The following is a 22,949-nucleotide window of genomic DNA, read 5'->3' as shown; positions in this document are numbered from 1 at the left end:
TCCTGCTGGATTCTCCACTCCCACGTGCATCAGAACAAAATTACTCCAAGCTGTTTCGATCATTCTCGTCTGTTTCACGAACAGATCGAATTCCAGTCCGTCTGCGCTGTGATCTGAGAGATTAGGCATTCAACCGATCGGAAGTTTCGCCGGGGATACAGTCTCAGAAGTTGTCGTCCGGAAACGGGCGTCAGGTGATTAGGTCGCGGTTCAACTCGCCCGTGCACACCGTCAATTCTGTGCCGGTGAATCCGGTCTCGTCGAGGTCCTGCAGACTCGAGTTGCTGATTGTGTTCGCGCTCTCGACGCTCGGCTGGCTTTGAAACCGTTCCGTCGTCGGGGCCGCCGTCGTTTCCGGTTTCACGGACGGGCTGTTCGTGATTTTTGGATGCAGCGAGAACAGACCTTTCGTGCCTAGCCTTAGTCTTTCCGCGAGAATTCCTATTGAACAATGAAAGAATTCTAATTTGCAATTCGGATATTACAGGACGGTGTGGTACGATAATAGATTGTCCTTCAATACTAGAACTACTGACGGTAGGTACGGTTTTATACCTGTAATAAAAGTAGAAAACTTGACAACTGTCAGTAAATAAAAAACAGCATTAGACGGTTTCAAAATGTTAAGACGTTCCTGTGAATCATTTACGTGTCATGTAATATATACAAAATATTTCTATGGTAATTTTTAAATAATATTAGGATGAAAGGATTAAATTATTCCAGTTGTCCGGAAGTCAGTCGGAACAAACTATGAAATGTGTAAAGATTGATGGACAAGAATTACCAAAATCGACGGTCCTCGACGGTCTCTGGATCTTCAGCAGGCACTCGTTCACGCAGGCCGCAGCGACGTTGTTGTTACCTTCGTTGAAGCTCTTGCTGATCGAGGTCATCAATGTCAGCTGACTAGAATTCGATCCCCTGGACACGCTACGCCCGTACTCACGGCCGTTGATCCTGCTAACTTTCGCGACCGATCGATTCCCCGGTTCCTTCCGGTCCGACAGCCCATTCACGTCGATCGAGTTCGTCGCTCGGTGGATGCTCGTCAGCTTTTGGTTGTCGTCGCTGACGGATATTGACGGCGAATTCTGACGATCGTCCGCGTGCCTGATCGCGGACCTTGGATACCTCGAGAGGCTACTGTAAGTCGGCTGTCGAGGAACAGACTTCCGGGAGGACCATTTCCGGCCGCAGTGATTCGACAGCATCGACTGAAAGTAGACTTCAGTTCGTTCAACGTTCTCCGTTGTACTATCCGCTCAAAATTGTTTCGATTGATTTCGGGGTCTCTATGGCCGGGATTCATAGTCGCTACTTATTTTTAAGCAAATACTTAACACTAAAACTACCAAGCAAGTCAAAACGACTTGCCAATACACTCTTACAACGATGCTTAAAATTGTTATAACAATACATTTTCTGAGATCTTTCGTAATTTTTATTACGATACGACATTAAAGAAATTAGTTAATTTATAAATTTGTAAATTTTCAAAAGTTTGCCATGTTTATCGATTGATCGAAGAAGATATGCGTTTATCGTTGGTAGTTTTAGTGTTAAGTCCCCAGTTATGAATGTATACGTATACATATATGGACTACACATTCGTAATTGGGGACTTAAGCATTTGCTTAAGAATAAGTAGTGGCTATGAATCAAGGCCTATCATTTTTTTCGTAGTTATTACACTGGACGGTACAGGGACTTAAATATACGGCGGTCATTTTATGTGCAGCTAACGTGAGCCTTCGAGAAAGTTTAGTATATTGGTCGTTACGTACTAGTGAGAGAATAAGCAAATTTCTCGTTTATTATATTAGTAATATGTATACAGGGTGATGAAAAAAAGGGTTCATAACTTTTGCGGCAGATAGTAGTCGCCAAATGATGAAAAGAAGTTTCAATAAACGTGGATGGAAAAATGAATATTTTCAAAGGTTTACTTTTGGTTGGAGTGAGTGACTTAATCGCCTCGGGAGGCATCGTACCGTATGGAAGCAATGAAGAAAATGGTAAAAGAAAGTAATAAAAATTGTGAAAAACCTTCAGTAACTAGAAAAAGAAAAAATGATAAGGTAATCCATTGTTTCCATACGATACGATAGATCCCGAAAAATCACTATCTTTAACCGAAACGAAAGACTGTTTATACCTTTAAAAATATTACATTTTTCACCATTTGGCGAGTACCATCTACCCTAAAAATTATAAACCCTTTTTTTCCATCACCCTGTATATTTTGTATCTCTGTTGTTCGTTAACATGCTTCAGTAAATAATTATGCGTCAATTTACGAGTGGATATTATACTCCACCATGTTTGATTTTTTCTGTAGTGAAGTATAAGTCGATAGCTTTCGAGTGTCCGGGAATTGAAAGTATTTACACGAACGTCAAATTTAATCGAAAAATGTTTATGCCGATATGTTTCGATGTAATTCGAATGGAAGACGAAGTTTATTTTGATCTACAGTTTTAGAAGATTGATTTTGAATAAAGACGTCGGAGAGTTTCTAACGGAGGACACCACGGTGACATTTACCTTGAAAGCTTCCCGAAATTTGTTGGACATGATGTTGTACAGGAGTGGATTCACCGTTGTGGAGAGGTAATAAAACACCCCCGACACGTACGTGAGGATGGTGTAGACTATTACTAACGCGTCTTCCGGTTCAGCCTTGGTGCTCTGCGCGTAGACAGCCAACAGTCTCTGGGCATGGAACGGCGCCCAGCAAATGAAAAACGCGACAACCACTGCAACTGCAATTGAAATACCTCCTATGTTCAACTTCTTCCGGCATATAAGTTCGTTAAATAATAAATCAATACTTCCGTCGATTAGTAGATATTACAGATTCAGTCGTTATGGAATGATGAAAATGTATCTGGTGAAGCATTTAAAACTAGAACTACCAAGCAAGTCAAAATGACTTGTCAATACACTCTTACAACGACGATTAAAATTTACGACAATACATTTTTTCTCAGATGTTTTGCACCTTTTATTACGATACGAAAGTGAAGAAATTAGTCAATTTCTAAATTTCGAAATTTTCTAAAGTTTTTCACGTTTATCCATTGATCGAAGGAAATATGCGTTTATCGTCGGTAGTTGTAGTATTAAATTCGAGTGATCTCAAATCTAATTCTAACCCATAAGGTTCAGGTTTCTGTCGTTGAATATTTCCTGCAAGCTCAGTGTATCTATAAACTCAGATTTCTATATGGAAATGATTTCTGCAAGCTCGACTTAAATACAGACTCCTCTCGATTATCGTCGGGTTTATTCTACACGATTATTGTCCAGGCGTTATACCCATCACTGGGGGAGGGGGAGGCCTTGGAATCTGTCAAGCACATACTTTATTACCCCTCCACTTTTGTTGTCGACGCTCGGACCTCGGGCAAAGTACTAATTTACGAGGGTCTGAAGCAGTTCTTCCTACACGATTATTGTCCCGGCGCAGACCCGAGTTCGCAATGATAATCGAGAGGAGTCTGTATGATTGGAATATGAAATGTGATCTGTAAGATGCAGAATAGTTTTACTTCAAAATCATCGGTAGTTTCAGATTTTCTAAAGCTCAGGTTGTTTTAAGTATAGGAAACATGAACTGTTTCTGAACTTCGGTTCTTTTAGTATCAGGTCGCTGGAAATATCAGGTTCCAACTGATCGAATACACCCTCCAATTTCGGTTTCTTTGGATAAAGTGACTCTCTATGCTCAGATTACCGTAAGCTTTAATGAAATTAAAGAGATGTTCGTGACTGCTACAGGTTATCATTACCTCAAAGCTGTAACCACAGACTAGAAACATTTAAACTAGATTAGTTGCAAGTTCAAGAAACACTTCCAAGATCCAATGGGTTACAAGTGAAGATTATCGAGTCACTCGTGAATTCATTTCTCAAGAGTCAAACGAATGAAAATTCTATTCAGTTAATGCGTTTGTTTAAACATCCCTCGGTAAACAGGCAGATGTCTGCGCCCCCAGGATAAAACTGAATAAGTATTACATTTGTCCAGTGCACTTTTACTCCTCTTGAGTGTCGATCGATTCCACGTCCGTAATGGACTACCAAGCACGCAGAAGATCTCGCCTTATATCCGTGTAATTCGAATATTTGAATATCAATGAACTGGAAAATATTCATGCCGGCCGCATTGTTGAATAAATATTGTACTTTAAGGTATTTGCCTATTATAAACCCGCTCCTATATTGGATAACGTATCCATCTTGAAGGCGTCTTATCTGAGATTGAAGATAAAAAGTGTTATTCCCACACTCGGTCGGCGCGGGTAGTAAAGTTTTGCTAGAGCCATAAAGTTCGGTGGATCGCATGAAAACTACGGTGCGCGGGGATTTTTTGAAAGAATTTAGTCTCGTGTATTAGATATTCCGAAGAAAATGACACATCGAGGTCAGCGAATATCCCCGAAGTCAGTATCGATTTTCAGTAGATATATCTAGAAAATTTTTTCTCTGTAGGCTCCAGATAATGTAGTTCAATATAGTTTGAAATTTCATGTGGCTTTAATTGAGATTATCAACGTTATTGGGTGAATGTAAATTGTATAAAATATTTAGGTAATCACGGTGTCGATTGACATGTAAACTGATCCACAGAAATTTCAACTTATCTGAAAATACTTTCTATTGTCTGGAAACGATCAGGTAACGTCTGTAATACCTCTGATCACCTGTCTGCTCAGATTGTATCTATTTCTATTACCTGCAAGCTCAGGTGAAATCTGTAGATTCTGTTCTATTACCTGCAAGCTCAGGTAAAACTTGAAGAATTAAGTATTTTTACTTTCGATAATTTTCGAACAAAATGTTTTAAGATGTTTTATCAAAAAATGAATACCACGATGCATTTAGTGGTCTACAGTGCAACGAAAACCAAAACTTTATCGTACGTTAATTTTGTTATCAAAAACTTCATGTTCCAGATGTTCATTAGGATGCCCATGTTAATTGTTTCGTTTTAATTATAACAGATACAATATGTCGAAATATTCTACGTTCCTTTGTGAACACAGAAACATACCATTTCATCTATGTGTAAGTTCCACTAATGGAGCTGAACGAAATCTGTTTCTGAAGAATTTCATCCGTGCTCAGAAGCAATTTACTTTCACGGAGAAACGTTAACGTCTCGAGCGTTCGTCGATAACTTCGGCATCCCTTAAAGGATAACTCTGTGTCGTTGGGTCTTTGTTATTACTTGGACCGTATCTTCGCTAACAAGGAGCCAAAGGAGTTATGGAACGAACATTCCACAGTCTTGTAAACTTTTATAAAAGACCTATACGATAACCTTCAATATTAATTTCATCTCAAACACTGGTAACGTTTAATTCATTAACGCAACAGAATTAACTTAAAAAAAGAGTAAACTAAGCTCAGGTTTACTAACACCGACAAAATTTATTTTTATTGTCACGATCGATTCTCAGTATACACCACTTTATAATTCAATTCTCATTCGTCTGGGATAAATTCAATGAAAAAGAAAAGAAGAGATACCTAAATCTGTTTGTTCCACGATAAATGTCCGAGCAAATGACGTCGACGTTTGAGAAACGTCACCGATGGCTCCGTGTTATTCGCAATTTGTCCCCTGACGATCCACAAAACGGTTACTTTGCATCGAAAAAAAAAAAAGAAAAAAAATACCGTTCATCCGTCACTCCTAAATATTCCCGATGAAATATGGTGGCACCACGCGGTCACGATACGTCGGGTCGACGAGCGTTCGTCGTAAATAATCCCCTAATCGCAATAAACTCGACCGTAACGAAAATAATCCGACGACAAGTTGTCCACACCCCGAAACTTCCATCGTCGCGATTCGTGAATTATTTTCCCGTTTCTGACGTCTGTTTGGACAATTTCTTTGTTTCTGACGACTGTTTTTCGGCCGTTCCTTGACGCGCGACACTTCGAGACAATAATTTGAAATAAACATGGCTGGACGTTACAAGAAGTCCGTTGGATGAACAGGCTGGTCACGTTTTAGGCGGATTTGCTTCAAGTTTATACGAGTTTTAGCCTCTTTATTCCACGGAATGACTGACCGAATCCCGTCTACGGACCCACGTAGCCACGATGATTTAGGTAACGACGGGACTTTCGTAATTGTCGCCGCCATTTTAAGACGGGCCGTAGTACGTGTCCTTAAATAGTCCCGGATGGTACTGTGACGAGGAGACCTGGGAAAATTTTATTCGAAATCAAAATAAGAAACAATTATTTGGGAAATAATTTATTTCAGAACTTTATTTTCAATACTGTTATTTGAAAATAAAAATATTGTCGATTCATTTGAAATAATAGCAATTTCGAATAACGAATTATTTAGTTGTTTTTGTATTTCAAATACGGTGGACGAAATAATACTTAAAATAATGTTCAACAAAAAGATTTTATTGTATTTCTCAGAGCCCTACTGGCTATGAATGCATAAAATCCATAGTCTAGTAACAACAGTAGCCTAGAATATATAATGTTTGCAAAATACCACATTTTCTTCATAGCGAATATTCATATTCGCATCGTTCAAGTGAATGTGGTAAATGTACAAAGTAATGCCACAAAAGGAATACGATTTAAATGTGGAAAACGATCATGGATATTAAATATAAATATTCTCGATATGGGTCATAAAGATTTAAAGGATAGTTTATGTAAGTGGAGCAAAGGTGAAGGTGAACTGATAGTAAAAAGACAGGATTTTCGATACTTTTATCTTCAATAACGTGGAACCGTGGGTGAAAAATGCAATCGCGACGTGGGCTGCGGAGAGACTGCTGAATTTATGCACAACCCGTCCCCGTTTTGAAGGCTAATTTATTTAAACATTTTTTAAATTCCGTATCTCGCGTTTCACCATCGCGCAACTCACTTCCGGTGATCGATAAAACGTTCCCTCAGAATTATATATGAACTTAATAATAACGGAAATTATATAGGAATTTAATGAAATTAATATATAATACAATTTACCAAATAGGTGTATATAACAGCGTACAACTAAAAGGAATGAAGTTTTCAAATAAGACGTCTTATTGAGCTCATTCGTCCGCCCGTAAGTAGAAAGAATACGCAATAGACAGACGCGTCGACCATGATGAATTGAACATCACGTATTACACGAACCTTGTAATTTGATTTTCACGTGTTAAAGGTCAAGATAAACCTCTTTTGCGGTGTTTCCACTAGCTATAAAAAGATGATGACTGTTCATATTTTAATGTCCATAACGATCAAATCCACTTTCTCCAAGTTTCCTAATTTTAATACATTTTACATGTTTCCTCTTAAGTATTTCATTTTTCGCGCCATCCGGTAATCCATTCGATTTTGCGATTTACTCGAACATTTATGTTACTATAACAATATTTGTTATTTATTTCCAACATTCGACAACGCGTCGACTTAACAGATGATCGGAAAGGTAATCTGAATTGAAATTGTACCACAATCTCAGTATGAATATAGTAAATTACTTGTTGTATCATATAATATAAAGTATGACACATTATTTCTATTTATTCTTCAACAAGAAGATTAGTTTCCTCTATTTTTGATCGATTTGGAAAATGAGAACGTTTGTTTCTTTATGCATGTCCAGCGATTACTCTGCAACGAATGGACCATTCAAGATGAAACCTTTGATATCTTTAGAGGAGCACTAAAAAGTATAAAATTTCTATATTCATGTTATTTACTACATTTCAGCGTATTTCAAAGTGGGTCCACGATTTTTAAAAAGATTTGTTTCGATATTGTACTATTTTACTTTATTTTTATTATCGCTTTATTTTTCACTGAATCATTACTACTCGAGAGACTCGTTTATTATATGAACAAAATGCTGATATTTCAGGTTAAATCGAGGACATCGTATAGAATTGATAAAAGTATCAAACGTTTTGACTCGTCCAGCTGAAACGAGGGAATAGAACTGTTCCAGACGTGACGTTTTTCGTCGTCGTTAAACACCCCCGTATGGGCGCACACGCGACTCCGTTTATTTTCTTCGCAAATGTTTGACAACGCCACGATTTATTCAGTCGTGTGCAGCTGAAACGCCGAATGCACTTCGGATTTTGGGTGCACGCTGAATACGTCGACTGATCGACTCGTATCGCGTGATTGTTCTGTAGACGGATTGTGATTATTTACTAAACACGCTTTGTTCTGTAATAGACAGGGGGGATATTACGAAAATACACAGAACTGAATTATGAACGACTCGTTGCAACCGACAATATTACGGGTGACGCGATCTCGGTGATTCAATGAAACGGATGTTCTGTACCGATTTTTCGATGAAATCGAACCGAACGAAACGAAAGGAAGGAAACAAAAAACTGGTAATTGATTATTATAATACACTGCGCGACATAACTATAAAACTAGTCGAAAATTTTCAATCCTTATGTATTGTGGTTAAATTAGAAAAACGAATCACTTTTTTTCTAGGGTATATAATCTATCCTATTTTTGGAGAAACATTATTTTTTAAACGGGATTTCAGACATGGCATATTTGGTTTGTTTTTATTTGAATCACAATATATATAAGAATTATATAAAAATAATTATAGTTTTTATTGCAAAAGTTTGTATTTGAAAATTGAATAACTATGATTGTTTAATTGTTGTACAGGATGTGTAGTGGGAAGTCACTGTTCATTTTGAAATTTTTATATCTGGTACGGTAAATGTAAGTATTGGAATGAATTGTATGTTATTTTATTGTATCGTGAATACTGTTCTCGATGTTTCCGTACCCAGTGAGATTCTACAGAAACGGCCGGTGTACTGACCTGTCGAGGAAAGAACTAAAATCGGCGCAATATATGAGGGCTGTCTGTTGTTCAAGTGCAACGGTTGTGATGGTTTTGGATGCAAAAACAATCCACATACTCTCATAAAAAATGAATGTCGATTAGTAGTGTACAGGGTATCGATATTACCAGATATAAACTTTTAAAAATAAAGAGTAACTTCCCACCCACCCTGTATATTAAAATTGATAAATTGAAGACCATTCGATAGTTCTTCTCTAAAATTAATCTACAAGAAAATGAATGTGCAGAAATACTCGCGTCTAGATATAGCATTATTGACTGGAATAAAACGCAACCACCCGATCTAAAGCAGTAACATACATTAATAGTAACGTCTTCATTATAAAATAAAAATAAACAAAATAGCCATAAAAAAAAACTAGAGATATCCGCATTGCTGTTGAAAAAGATCGTATTACTCTTTGACACGGAACTCACGTTGATTTACGCGACGATCCAGTTCACTTTCGACGCGATTCCCCCGATTTCGCATCCGATGGAAATTAATTCGACGTGAAACTGTTTTTGAAAAAAATCACCGCGATAACAGATACGATCCGTAGTGCGTCATTACACCCACGGCCGATATCGCCTCGCAAAAATAGTCGATATGACCCGCGGGGGGGATTGGACTGCTTTCGCGTCCGTGGGGCCTCGATTCTCCGGACGATATTTCACATTTTATTCCTGGTCGACACGCGAAATTCTATCCCGTTTCCAGATCCCTCGGCGTGACGACCGTGATTCTTTTTTTTTTCCAGTCCGTTATCTCTCTTCAATGGCGAACGCAGCTATCAGGGATGAAGAGAAATGACTCCCCGATGCACTCGGAAATCCGTGAACGAGCATTACCACGAGAAATCCTGGTGTCTGCCACCTGGATCGCCATTTTTTTTTATGATCGCGGCCCGTTTTGCCCACTAGATCCAATAATTCCGAAAGCTGACGATTTTATGAAAAAGATGGAAAAAAATATGTTGCACCGAATGAACAACGATATCCGTGCAATTGAGAGACCATATGGGATCCAGTAACAGTTTTTCGATCGACGCGAGGAATCAATGAGAGATCTATATTGCTTCGAATTGATCATCAAATTAAGCGTGTAGTTCCGTATGTTATATCGAATAGTATTATTCAATTTTATTTATTATAATTTGTATTCAAAGAACAATTGTAATCTAGATATACGTGCTTTTGAAATTAAATCCTTTTTGCCCTGAATTATATAGGGTCAAGGATTCTGAATCGAATTACAGTAGTTATCGTATCGAGCGACGAATGATGGTGGAAATATTTCAAAGTAATTTCAATTTTATGAATTTTAAATAGTTTCAGACTTTCATGTTAATAACGAACTGGTACATGGATGAAAATATAACTGGCATTGGCGGTGGACAATACGGTCGAATATAGTGTCCCTTGTCCCATGGGATCGAAAAATAAGGTAGATACACCGTGCAAGGACGATCACACTCGATCACTCGAATTCTTTGCTGTCCTGAATAACGCCTATCCCGAGGTGTCTATTTACAGCTGCATTTTGGCAGCCGAGGATCTATACAACTTTCCATGTACCTAGGCGCCGTGAATGCGATCTATTTCCTGATCGATCTGCTTACGTAAACCACAAGCGGACCCCCCGATCGTGAATGTGTATCTGTGGTGCATACGGATAGACGAATGAAATATTATGGCTATTTGTATCCTACGATTGATGGTATCGGAGGCTGTCCACCGTGAATCGTCTCCTATTCCTGTCGTGTCGCAACATTTTATTGGAACCGGGGATAAATATTCACTTTTTTAGACTATGAACTACTGGATGAATGGACTCTTATCTGTAGACTATTAGACACATGGATTTCAACTTTGAATTACATATTCTGCACATTGAAATTCTAGCTTTAAAAATATGGACTCAAGACTCGTGAATTCAAGTTCTGAAATATGGATCCTGGACTTCAGACTGTGCACTAAGGACCCCGGATTTGGAACCTTGGACTCTAAATACCTAGGCTTTAGACACCTAGGTTTTAGATATCTAGCTTTTGAATACCTAGGATTTAGACTCCTAGGTTTTAGATACCTAGCTTTTGAATACCTAGGATTTAGACACCTAGGTTTTAGATACCTAGCTTTTGAATACCTAGGATTTAGATATCTAGGATTTAGGTACATAAGCGTTAGAAATTTCGACCTTAGATACCCAGCCTATAAATACCTAGGCTTCAGATACTTAAGCTTTAGATGTCTAGACTTTAGATACCTAGGCTTTAGATGCCTAGCATTTAGATACCTAGGATTTAGGAATCTAGGCTTTAAAGACTTCGAATTTAGATACGTACGCTTTAGACATCTAGGCTTCAGATATTTAGGTTTTAGACACCTACGTTTTATGTAGACACTTGGACCCCGAACATCTAGACCTTGGCTTTTACACACCCGAAACATAGACCTATGAACATTGACCTTTGCACACCTGGACTTTCAACTCAAGACACCTGAACTCTTGGACTCTGGACACCTGAATCCCAAATGTATCCGTACATATATTATTCTTATCTATTCCACGTCTGTCCACCCATAGATCTTATGAATTCTGCATGTACCGAACCAGTGACTATAGTAGTTATGAAGCTTGTGAAATTCCAGATCTGATTTCTACGCAGCACGACGGGCGTTTAAAGTTCGACGCTTATCGATAACACGTGTCTCGACTCGTAAATCCCAGAACTATAAACGGGACGGGTGTTCGCTTTGCAGATGCCTTACAAAGGGGAACGCTTTTGATCGGAATCTTCGAGGATCGCCTGTATCAGCGAGAACTGCCAAGCAGATCTAAAGCCGGGGCCAACGTTTATTGATGACGGCAGAGGAAACAATGGATGAGTCTCGATATGAGGGACAGATGGGTTGCCGGAAACTGCTGAAAGGAATCACCCGTAGTACAATGGCCCGTCTGAACTCCTTCCCGGTTGTTATATTTATGGATCCTATTGAACCACGAGTGAGATAACAATACCGGGGCATTTTCGGAAGTCAGAAGTGGTCCGTTTGGTTTCGTTCTCTTTCAAAGGGAAAAACGAATCCTACCATTTATCATCATCACCGTTGATAAGAATATCAAAGAACGGAATCGTGTCTGCGCATTCGAATAAATCATAGTGATCTTTAACGAGGTGTACAAGACTATGCCATTAAATTCCATTAAGTTCATTTTACGAGACGCTATATCACTTATACACCGTAAATAGATTTTCATAATTCGAAGTGAAGTTTACAGCTTCTATTTTATGGACAGAAATAGCGAGGTTGTGTACTATTTTTATCCACGACCAACGATAGACAATGAACACATTTCTATATAAATTGTTTAGGCCAATGTTAATTTGCGACAGTATTGGAAACATAATAAATATAAATACACAACAACGAGAACTGATATATAGTTTCCCAGGCTGTCCAATCGAGTAGCTAGAGGCCGTAAACACTTAACGATAATTCGACTTCAGATTTATATGTTGCGAAAAAGCCTCACGCGTTAAATTTCATTGCCGCCATATTTCAAATGTTACGCGCGCCAGAGACACCCGAACTGCTTTCAGTAATCTTCCGCGATCGTAAGCATGTATACACTATCGCAATAAATATACCGCGGGTCAATATCAAAACTTGACACCACCTTCGATTTGGAAGTTTTCAAATCAAATGAAATTCTAAAAAGAAACATATGCACAGTGCTGCAAACGACGATGTGCAGAACATAGACCGTATTATAACCTAATTATAAGTCTACTGTAAAAGATGTACCTCTACTTATTGGAAAAAAGAACGTAAAACACTACTGTGAAGATTTCCCGCGAAAAGAACTCCAAGAACGACGATTTCTCACAGTTGAACAAGAAATCCGTGAGAACAGAACGTTTCGACTGATTAAATCGGTAGTACTGATGGCGTCGTTAAGAAGCAGCATTTCCATCGACGCGTAAGTCCCCCCCCTCCCTTCCGAGAGACATTGCCGCGGCAAATGAACCGCAAGAAAAAGGCGAAATGGTCGCTCTTTTATTTTACGGTTCAAGTTTCAACGGACTGGACAATGCGGTGGCTCGAACGAGCTCGGTATCCAAAGATGGCCACTCGAGGCTTTTTAAGAGCGATCGAATGTACTTTCTTCGGTCGACAATGGATAGCTGAGAAAAGTGTTGACCCCATAGATAACCGAAGTTCACGAACACTCGATGCTCGAATAATGGTTTCCCAGAATACTCTTCGCCCTCGAGCAACTGCAATCTTTATTTTTCTTGGCGACAGGTGGCGCGCCGGTCGTGCAAACAGAATCGGGCGACCGCGTTTTCCATCGCGAAGCCGCTGCGCGAACGGAAAATTGAATTTTTTGTTTTGTTATTTACAACGTGTTCACTTTCCGCGCGTCGTTCACGTAATATCGTTGGAAGAACGGCGTTATTTCGAGAACAATATCTCCCACGATAGCGATCGCCGTTTTTTATTAGTTTTATTCGCGTGCTCGCGGTAACATTGTCGTCCACGATTTTTACTTGTCCTCGAAATTGCCCCACGTATATTTTGGAATCGTCATCGCCGACGATAATTGCTGTGTGTAAAAAAAATCGTGTTAAAAGTGTAGAGGAGGATGTCTTGGCTAGAAAACAGACGAGCCTGAGGATTGCGAAATGAAGACCAGCGAAATACAAATTTCATTTTGTCACATGTTCCGGAACACGACACGATGTGTGAGTATGCTTGAAATTTAAATTGGCCAGACACATTCTTGTTTTCTTCATCATGAGCAGTAATAAACAGAAGGTAAGAGATTAATTTTGACTATAGAGTGATTTAAATAAACGTAGAAAGAAATGTAGAAACGTGTAAGAAATGTAGACTTGGTTCACACTTAACCTAGCTCTGCAGAACTGTCTTAATCCAATCATTCGTCACGTTCACTTTTTCCTTTCTATCGTTCTCGTCTTATTCCACTAACTTACTTCTTCTATTATTGCTCTACTTATCGTTTTGTTTAATACTCATTTCTTATAACCTTATTGCATTTCTTGCTCGTTTGTAGTATGACTACATATTGTAAGTCATAAATAGAACTATGTAAGCAGTTGTTTCTTAACCGTTTACGCAAGTGTATTGCAGCTGATGAACGCCATTTTGAACATTGTTTTAATTAAGTTAAATTGTATTTCCTTAATGTTTTTTTAGTCTAGCAGAAAAAGAATTAGTTGTTATGATGTTTGTGAATTCGTTTCAGTATGCGCTAATAGATGGGCGTAAAGAAATTACATGTTTATCTATAAAAAAAAAACTGAAGGTTACTTTTCTTGAATCATGTTATACTAACCAAAAAAATTTCGATCAAATTAGCACTAGAATCTATGCTGATCACGTTTCATTGTCCACCCTGTATATATTCGAAGGAATTAAATCAAGTTTAGCAGGTCAGTGATGATTATTATCACTGGTATAATAACTATACTGCAGAAGTTTATGTGAATTCACGGTTTCAGATATTAGTATTCTTATAATTTCACACAAAGCCTGAGGTACAGTGTATTGCACATCCACATTTTTCTTATAAATTTGAATTCGTTGATGTTCCAAATGTTTTCAATACACATACTTATTTTTGAACAAAATTAAAAAAAATCTTTATAACAAAACATGCAAACAAACTATTGAGTTAAAATGTGTAATCAAATACTGTTTTTACTCTTAAAAGAAAATTCAGATCAGAAAGGGTTAATATAAAACGCAACAATCTGCTCAGCAATAATCATCTCCATAACCTCCATGACCCTAATTCTATTAACCTCGTTCACATTTTCGTCTATGTATCTAATCAGTGCCAACAGTTGACACAGAACTAAGTTAACAGTAAATCGTCAAACGAGCACACTCAGCATAATCAACCAATATCTTTGTTTACCCGGTTAACAGTAACCCTTATCGTACCTCCCCCTTTCTTTTTCCTTCTCTTCTCGATTCAATCCACCCGGAATCCCCGACGTTCTATTTATATTCCCGGCAAGCCTTCTTCATTGATTAAACCCCGATTAACGATATATCATTCTCGGCTTCGCGAAGACGTTTCCCTCGATTAATCACGGATACTTACCCGCGTGTCCTTCTTTTATACACGCGCTTCCTCCTCGATAATCGCGTACGATCCGGCGAAACAGTATCACTCGGATGCAATAAATTTCCCCTTCGCTCCCACCACCGTCTAGCCACCCTCCCCTTCTACGAACAACACACGTTGAGTCTTTCGGAAGAATGTATCACCGACGAATTTATCGTCGGAGGGAAACTATTTTTATGACGTCGTAAACCAAGAGAACATCTCTTTCCCTCTCGGCGTCTCGGCTAGATTAACCCTTCCCCCCGTTTCGGAGTTCCCTACGTCAGTGTCGCAGTTGGCCGAACAATAAGTCAAACATCCCGCCCTCCCTGCCCCAGGCCCGAGGAATTTCGCGGAGGCGTTGTCCCCGTGCCCTCTTCTTCCACAGTAAATCAATTTCTGGCGACGGTTAATAGCGGGGACGAACCGGTTCCATGGTCGTCGATCAAGGTTGATGTTCCGACGTCGAGGACAGACAACGCTGATTTTTTCATTGATCATTGACAGTGGCTACTTGGTTATGCTGTGTCTGGGAAGTCCGAGCGGTTTAGAGAAATCGTGGAGGATCGAGGACGCTGGCGATCGAGGATCGGAGAGATGAACGTAATTTTTCTATAGAGGATGATTGTAGGAATAATGTTATGGGATTCTTTAGCAGCAGTGCCTAGGAAGAATATTAGGTTGTTGCATAATAAAATAGTAAATTCTGAAGAAGAGATTTATCTTGAACCGAAATTTTTTAATCGAGGAGGGGTTTATTCGAGTCGACAGAGTCACAAATTTCTTGATCTCATGTTTAATCCAGTGACGATTGCGGATTTTAAGCTTCTCGCGTGGGTATCGCAGTGGTTCAATAAAACAGATATAAATAACCTAGAATTCCGTGATTATTAACTGTCGATCGTTTACGTTAATTCAGTAACCACGTGTGAAAAAATGAGTCCAAGACCAAACATCCACTGGGTGATATAGGCTTTGTTGAGGTGTGCATAGGCTTTGTTTATGGTGAGTATTTTGAGCTATTGAAACCAGGAGTTAATGCTATCGTTTATTGTCAACAATTAACACGGCTGAACAGTGCAATTGCCCCGAAATATCCTGCTATAGACAATCGAAAAGGTGTCATACTGCAACATGAAAACACGATGCAGCTTGTACAACTGACAATGAGAAAAAACGAATATTTCAAAAGCAGTGCCGAAAATAGCAGATAAACCATGTGGCGTAGTGATAAGTTTACGATGATCAGTGAGTTAACAACTCTGCATCGAAGCATTGAAAAATATTTAATATGTATGTATATTACGTGACGTAACTAAGAGCCAGTAATTAGGAGCCAGCTATTTAGACAGGACAATCAAGAAGGTAGCCCCAACTTCGAGTCACTGATATTAATGAAGCTTCCAGGACATGTAGAAGGCTGTATCTTTTTTAACGATATTCTAAAGTTTTTGGTGGTTCGACTGTTAAGTCGTGCGAAAAAGTTCAAAAATCTCACAAAAACCTTTCAAATATCTGCCCCCATATGGGTGGGTGATTTATAAAGAGAAAGAACCCTTCTACATGTTCTGAAAGTTTTATTGAAATCGGTAACCCGAGGTTGGGGTCTTCTTATAAGTAGAATAAGTTTCGAATGTATTGCCCTTGTATCGAAATCCTGCGGTTCGAATACGAATCACCCGTCTAAGAAAAGTGTATGAAAAGGTACAATGTTGCTCACCCAACATGCGAATCACGTTTCTCTGCGCGGAGCTTTTCCCTCGACCGCTGTCGCAATGGTTCAATCCAGCTGGTAAATGGTTCCTCTTCACGGTGGCTGTCAGCAGCCTCGATCGTCTCAACTGGATCGCGATCAGTATGTACAGGACCGTGATGATCGTCATCGGGACCACGAAGAACAACATGGTGGATATTTGGAACGCGTGCTCGATCAGGATCGACTTCATCGAGCACCTAGCGCTGTCCAATATGGCGGACCCGTTGCTGTACTCGTACACGATACCGAACTGGATCGCCTGTGGCACCGCCAGGCACAACGCCAGCAACCAAATCACGATCACGAACTTGACGGCACGGGACAGCTTCGACATCGTGTGCGAGATGATTGGATGACAGATCGCGACGTACCTGAAAGAATAATGGGGCCTCGTTGTTTACAGGACTCGGAAGTTTTTTTCTAGCAATAACGACGAACAAGAGAATTAAAAAATAGAACGAAACAAAAAAATTGGGTATAAATAATAACAAATATTCATTGGAACAATTCCTAAATATTATTTTCAAGAATGGACCCATTTAACGAAAAAAGTTAAATTATTACGATACGAGTTATAAATACTAAGTAAGGTAATGAATCCTACAGCCGGAAAGAGTTAAAATGAAGGCGCTATGCAAGTGGTAAAATGCTTGTACGAAATTTCGAGTATTTATATAATTGACGATACATCATACAACCATTCTTTTTCCATTAATGAGATCTTGTCAGAACAGCTGTACGTTTAACGATTTTCTTTGCAATATTGTCTTTTCAAAGGGGTTGCGACAAGAATTGTAGCCAAGGAAAAATCAGTCTTTTCCTCTGTCACGAAGTTTATCTTCGTGGTCCGACAGAGACTGTGTCAACTAATTACGCGTCGAAAAGCGTTGCTAAAGCTGACATGCCCAGGCGTTCTCGGTGTCACGTAACGAAAAAGTGACAAAAACGGATACAATCGGATCTGCCTGTCCAAAACATGGCCCACCTTCCAAGAACACGGAAGAAAAATGTACACAAAAAACACTGTAATTTAATTCTAAATAAATAACTGACTAAATAACAACTATTTACAAAGGGTCTCACCGCCAGAAGAAGTTAGACAGCAGCAATCATTTTTTTCACACCGAATGATAGATCCAAGAACGATCGATCAAAGATTGAACAGAATGACTAATAACTCGTGTCGTCTTAAAGACACCAAACGACAAATCGTGCTTCGAGAATAATTAATTCCTCCATTCAAGAGATATTAATCGGAATTTTACGTCAGTGTTACAGATCCAATTAAAAAAATTTATCAGCGTCCTTCAACCTGTCTGGTGTCGATCTGCGTCGAATCATGGGATCGAACTAGACGGAATTACAAAACTCGTCCGGGTCGGAAAATCAACAGGAATGTGTGTGTCTCCGAAAATAAAAGAAGAGTTTCCGCGTATTTTATTTGCGTCAATCAGGAAGGGTTACTTCCGACAGTTCCGTGGACCCAAATGTGACGACGGGATGACGTGTAACCATACACCCTGAAACCTCGATGCTTTTAGACGAGAATGCTTCGTTTCGGTCTATACTTATCGAGAGGTTCGGAAACCGTACGGCTCAGCTGCGCAGCTGAATCTCTGAAGAACGTGTCCGTTAATGTTTGTCGATTGAATCAATATTTACTGTCAATACTTCGCGCAGCTCCCTCGGAACAATACAATCCGTTTAAACAAGTTTGTATATGGAATTGAAAGAGAATTATTCTTAGGGGAGGGAAACGCTCATAACGTTTCGTTTTATTTCTCATTTAAATATTGTTAATAGACCGTGAAAGTTTATGTAAATTCACAGTTATGTATGTTGATACACAAAAAGAGAAATTTATTTCCTTTACTAATAGTTTCGATGGGTTAAGGCTGCACAAAAAATTATATTAAATCATCCTCGTTATCTCTATTTTACTTTTTTCTATAGATACACGAATCTAGGTACTAATTGTAAGTATATTTTAATTGCTGTGATACAGGTATTCAATATTTGTCCCGTGTGTTGACAAATATTTTCGAAAATATGAAAATTGACTAATTGGAAGAAATTTGAAAAGTTCATTGTTTCTGGGGAGATAACAGTGTTAGTTATGTTTTTCCATTTGTCTATTGGGAGAACAGAATTTTGTATTCAGCGTTGTTGAGGTTTCTGGAAATGTTTTTCGCGAGCAATTCAACTTTATGCTCTCAAGTGTTTGCATATTTTTGAAGTTTGCTCATCAAGACAAGTCTCTGTATTCGAACAACTTCCCAGAAGACTGCTTAACGCTCTTGATAGCTATTTCCAGCTTTCCAGAAATCGGAAATGGAAGATACAGAGACTATCTGTCTCAAGGTTCAACGGAAGTAAACAGATAGATATTGTGAAACAATTATTATAATATAAACATTACCTACTGGCTCATATTTATGTAATGGGTTTAGTAGATCAAACGATCAACATCCAAGGAACTATTATTAGACATTTCAATCACAGTGGCTAGTTACATTCATGAAAAATATCACAAATTATAACAGAATAACGTGACAATATCATCTTTAACCATGATCTATCAAAGAAAGGTCCCCATGTGTAACGCACAACGATAGAGCTTGGATTTCGTCAGCTGCATATGACCATTAGTTCATGAGATATTTAATGTTAAAGGTGTAGTCTATATACGTGGTGTTTCCGAAGTGGTGGTACAATCAAAAAGGATGTGATTCTACATGCAAAAATTCGTCAAAAAATACATTAAACTATTTCCTCCATTTTTCTGCAAAATTGCCGAATGTCCGAAATAAATATTGTTCAGGTGGTATTAAAGTTCAATGGACAACACGTATGGTACTCATAAGCAATAACCGTGGCTTGACATGTATAATTTTTACGAAACATCACATTTTCTTCATAGAACTGCCTGAATGAACTTACATCTGGGGACCTCTCCTTGTAAGGGTGAATTAGTAGGTTTCTCGTCTACAAGCACTAAAATCGCAAAATCTCTTAATAACCTACCCATCAGTGAAGTGTTACCACTGAACATGTTTACTTTAGCGCCAGAATGATCTTACGACCACGCTATATCTCGACGGGAATTACGCAATGATTTCTAACGAAGAGGATAAGCTGCAGGGGCGAGTGGTTAAGGGTTCGAAAGGACCTCTCTTTCGCAACAGCCCCCTTAGTACCCAGTCTGTCCCACCTATCGAGCGGTTCTCGTGATCCCCCGTAGCCATTACTCTTAGTCGCGCGCGGATAGGTTTTGGAGGGTAGCCACCGCCGGCTCCGCCGCCGCAACTTCCGGGACAGCGATCTGAAAACGTCGAGCGTATATACGAACCTCTCGACAGTGAAGGCGGTGATGGTCAGCACGGTGGCATTCGCTGAGGTTTCAGCCGCGAATCCTTGAATAATGCAGAAGGCCTCGCCGAACACGTACGGGAAATGCGACCATATGTAGTACATCTCCTGTGGCAGGCCAGATATCAGCAGCAGTAAATCAGAGACCGCCAGGCTGAACAGATAGTAATTGGTTGCCGTGTGCATAGACTTGTTACGCGCGATCACCACGCACGTGGACACGTTCCCGATCAGCCCGGTGAAGAAGATCACCGCGTAGATCACCGTGATAGGCAGCACAATGTACAAAGGATCACGTCTGGTCGACGAGTCATCTTGCTGCAAGAACGCGACGATCGGACTGTTGGTGTGATTCTCGCTGATCAGCAGACTCCTACCAGTCGGATCGAGTTCCACGGACGATCGAATCGATCCCTCGAGACTCGTCGAGCCGTTCAAACCGCTCGCTATCATCTTACGCCCGGCTTCTGCTGGATCGTCCGCTAACAAGACACCTCTTCCGCGAGAGGATTACACCCGGACACTGACTTAGCTCCCCTTGCTGAACGGACTCGGGCGCTGTTTCAGACTTTCGAGTTACAGGGGCTCGAATTCATCCCCCTATTACAGGAGCTTCTAAGCGCCATGGATGCTTCGTGGGAAATTTATTCGGGACCGTCTGCTATCTCCCAGTCTCCCTCGACGACCATCATTTTTGTGAAGAAGGCAGCCGCGCCCCTCGTTCAAGACACACACTCGCGATATATAGCTCCCAGGACTGTCTGTCGCAGTCGATTAAGACGATTCCGGGAAATTTGAGCGGTCCAGATCGTTCAGGCTCGGGCTAGACAAGACGATGTCTGTCAGGATCACCGAAGCGAAATGTTTATCAAGAGGCTCGTGGCACGATTTTAAGCCTTGCTGGACAATTCTGAGCCAGTGGAGCTAAACGGATCGGAGTCTGTGACCGCCGCTCGTTAGGTGTGTTGCTAAACAATCAGACTGGCGGCCCAAGGATGACTCGGGACCGATTCAAGGCCTCGAAAATAGATCCCTATTGGCGGGTGACGCCTCCGCGAAAAATTGTCGGCTAACGACGACGAATAGAGATTGTTCATCCGGGGGACATATTAATAGAAAATCGCCGGAGGTAGCCACGGAGTTTATTATGGCGACTGGTTGGATCCACGTTTCCGAACCGACACGTCCAGCGACCACTTCCGGTGGGGCGATCGATGTCTGGAAAGATCGCAGCCTCCCAGCTAGAAATTCAGGAATTCAATTAGTTCTCGAGGTGGTCTTGAACACGTTCCGACGTGGAAATTTGTAATTTTGGTCGGTTGAACGTTCTCTTCGGGATTCTTTCCGACGATCCGATGCACTTTCTGATAATCGATCCTGCAACTCGTCTAAATTCGTGATTCAAGGATCTTATTAACTGGCAGCGTAGTGGAAATACATTCTGACGATGAATATTCTTGGTTTTCATTAATTAATTCTCTGTTTTGTTTGAAGTTTGACAACAAAAGTGTCCGAATTTCTTATGTCACTTCCAATGTTCGAAGCTATTTATCATTTTCTTCCTTCTTCGCTAGTGTCACGGTGGTTTGACAAGGTTTCTTGCTACTGGTGGTTAGCGGTCGCTGACTTTGCGACATTTACACGCTATTGTTAATCGGCACGAGCTTTTCTAGCGGTAGTTTATATAATATAACATCCACATAAGCCTTTTGTTCGTCGATCGAACCGAACTAAATTGCACCGGTGCAATTAAACTCCGACCAGATCTGGTTTCATCTGGATCATTTAGCGAATTGTTTACTTGAACCATACAAAGTATTATGTATGTTTCTTTTGTATATATACACACACAGACAAATATTTGTCACACTGTTTAAACTATTACTATAACTTATTATTTCATTTTAGTCAAGTTCAGTCACTTTCGACGAAATTTTCTGTTTATAAAAAAGCTCGATCTTTCAGTAACCATAATCTAACGTGAACTAAGGGATACGATTTAAACGTAATTGCGAATTATAAATATTGACAAACGTTCGAAACGTATATTTCCAAAGTCACGAACGATTAATTCATCGCTGGTGTCCCCCCCCCCCCCTACACGTATATCCATTTCAATTTATATCGTCGCGACGTAACGACCGCTCAATTCCTCTATTTGTCCTGTCAATTCGCTTCCAAATAAACATTAGACACTATCAGCGGGTAGTTAACTGGTGGCCGAGTGTCATTCGATCGTCCATCATGCTATTAATACCTTTCTAAACATTTCCAACGCGACATCTTAACGGATCCATGGTTCCGCGGACGATTAATCCGATCACACTTATCGCCTTTATTTATCGTACCGTGCTTGATCCAATTAAATTACCGAACCCCACTCATCCGGGAAACATCTGCGCCTTCGCGATCCTTCACTCAATTACCATCAACACTCGGCTGTGTGCGCTTAATTACTGAAAAGTTACAAGATATTTCGAGTAGAGTCGGCGTCAACAGCGCCCGTTTGAACTATTAAGAAATTCCAAGCTGTCTCGAACGGAACATTCTGAAATCCCTCGACAATGATTAATATCTCCGCCTCGTTGTACTAATTACGTTAATTACTGTGCTTTTAGTTGGTATGGTAACGAGAATCCAATTAAAGTTTTATGACTTCTCGCGAGGTAAACTACAGTCTTCTTTTTTATCCTCGAAACGGATTATACTCTTTGCTTTTCTTTTTTTTTCTTTTTATTAAAGTATTAATATCTATCAGGATATATCGATTCCACTTTTCGATACCTGTTTGTCTTTTCGTTTACACTTCT

At 39.7% G+C, this 22,949-nt stretch overlaps 1 protein-coding gene across 1 annotated transcript; it reads right to left on the bottom strand.

Annotated features, from left to right (window-relative positions):
• Nucleotides 1-190: 190 nt before the first annotated feature.
• Nucleotides 191-20,592, bottom strand: LOC107187956 (neuromedin-U receptor 2-like). The gene is made up of 5 exons (XM_015576165.1): nucleotides 20,120-20,592; nucleotides 16,735-17,141; nucleotides 2,548-2,765; nucleotides 788-1,217; nucleotides 191-441 (listed from the first exon to the last, which is right to left on the bottom strand). The coding sequence occupies exons 1-5, from the start codon at nucleotides 20,590-20,592 to the stop codon at nucleotides 191-193; spliced, it is 1,779 nt and encodes a 592-aa protein (XP_015431651.1).
• Nucleotides 20,593-22,949: the final 2,357 nt, after the last annotated feature.

The sequence above is a fragment of the Dufourea novaeangliae genome, unplaced genomic scaffold, assembly GCF_001272555.1.
Source record: "Dufourea novaeangliae isolate 0120121106 unplaced genomic scaffold, ASM127255v1 scaffold109, whole genome shotgun sequence".
NCBI lineage: Eukaryota > Metazoa > Arthropoda > Insecta > Hymenoptera > Halictidae > Dufourea > Dufourea novaeangliae.
This window is presented reverse-complemented; position numbering and strand designations above follow the sequence as displayed.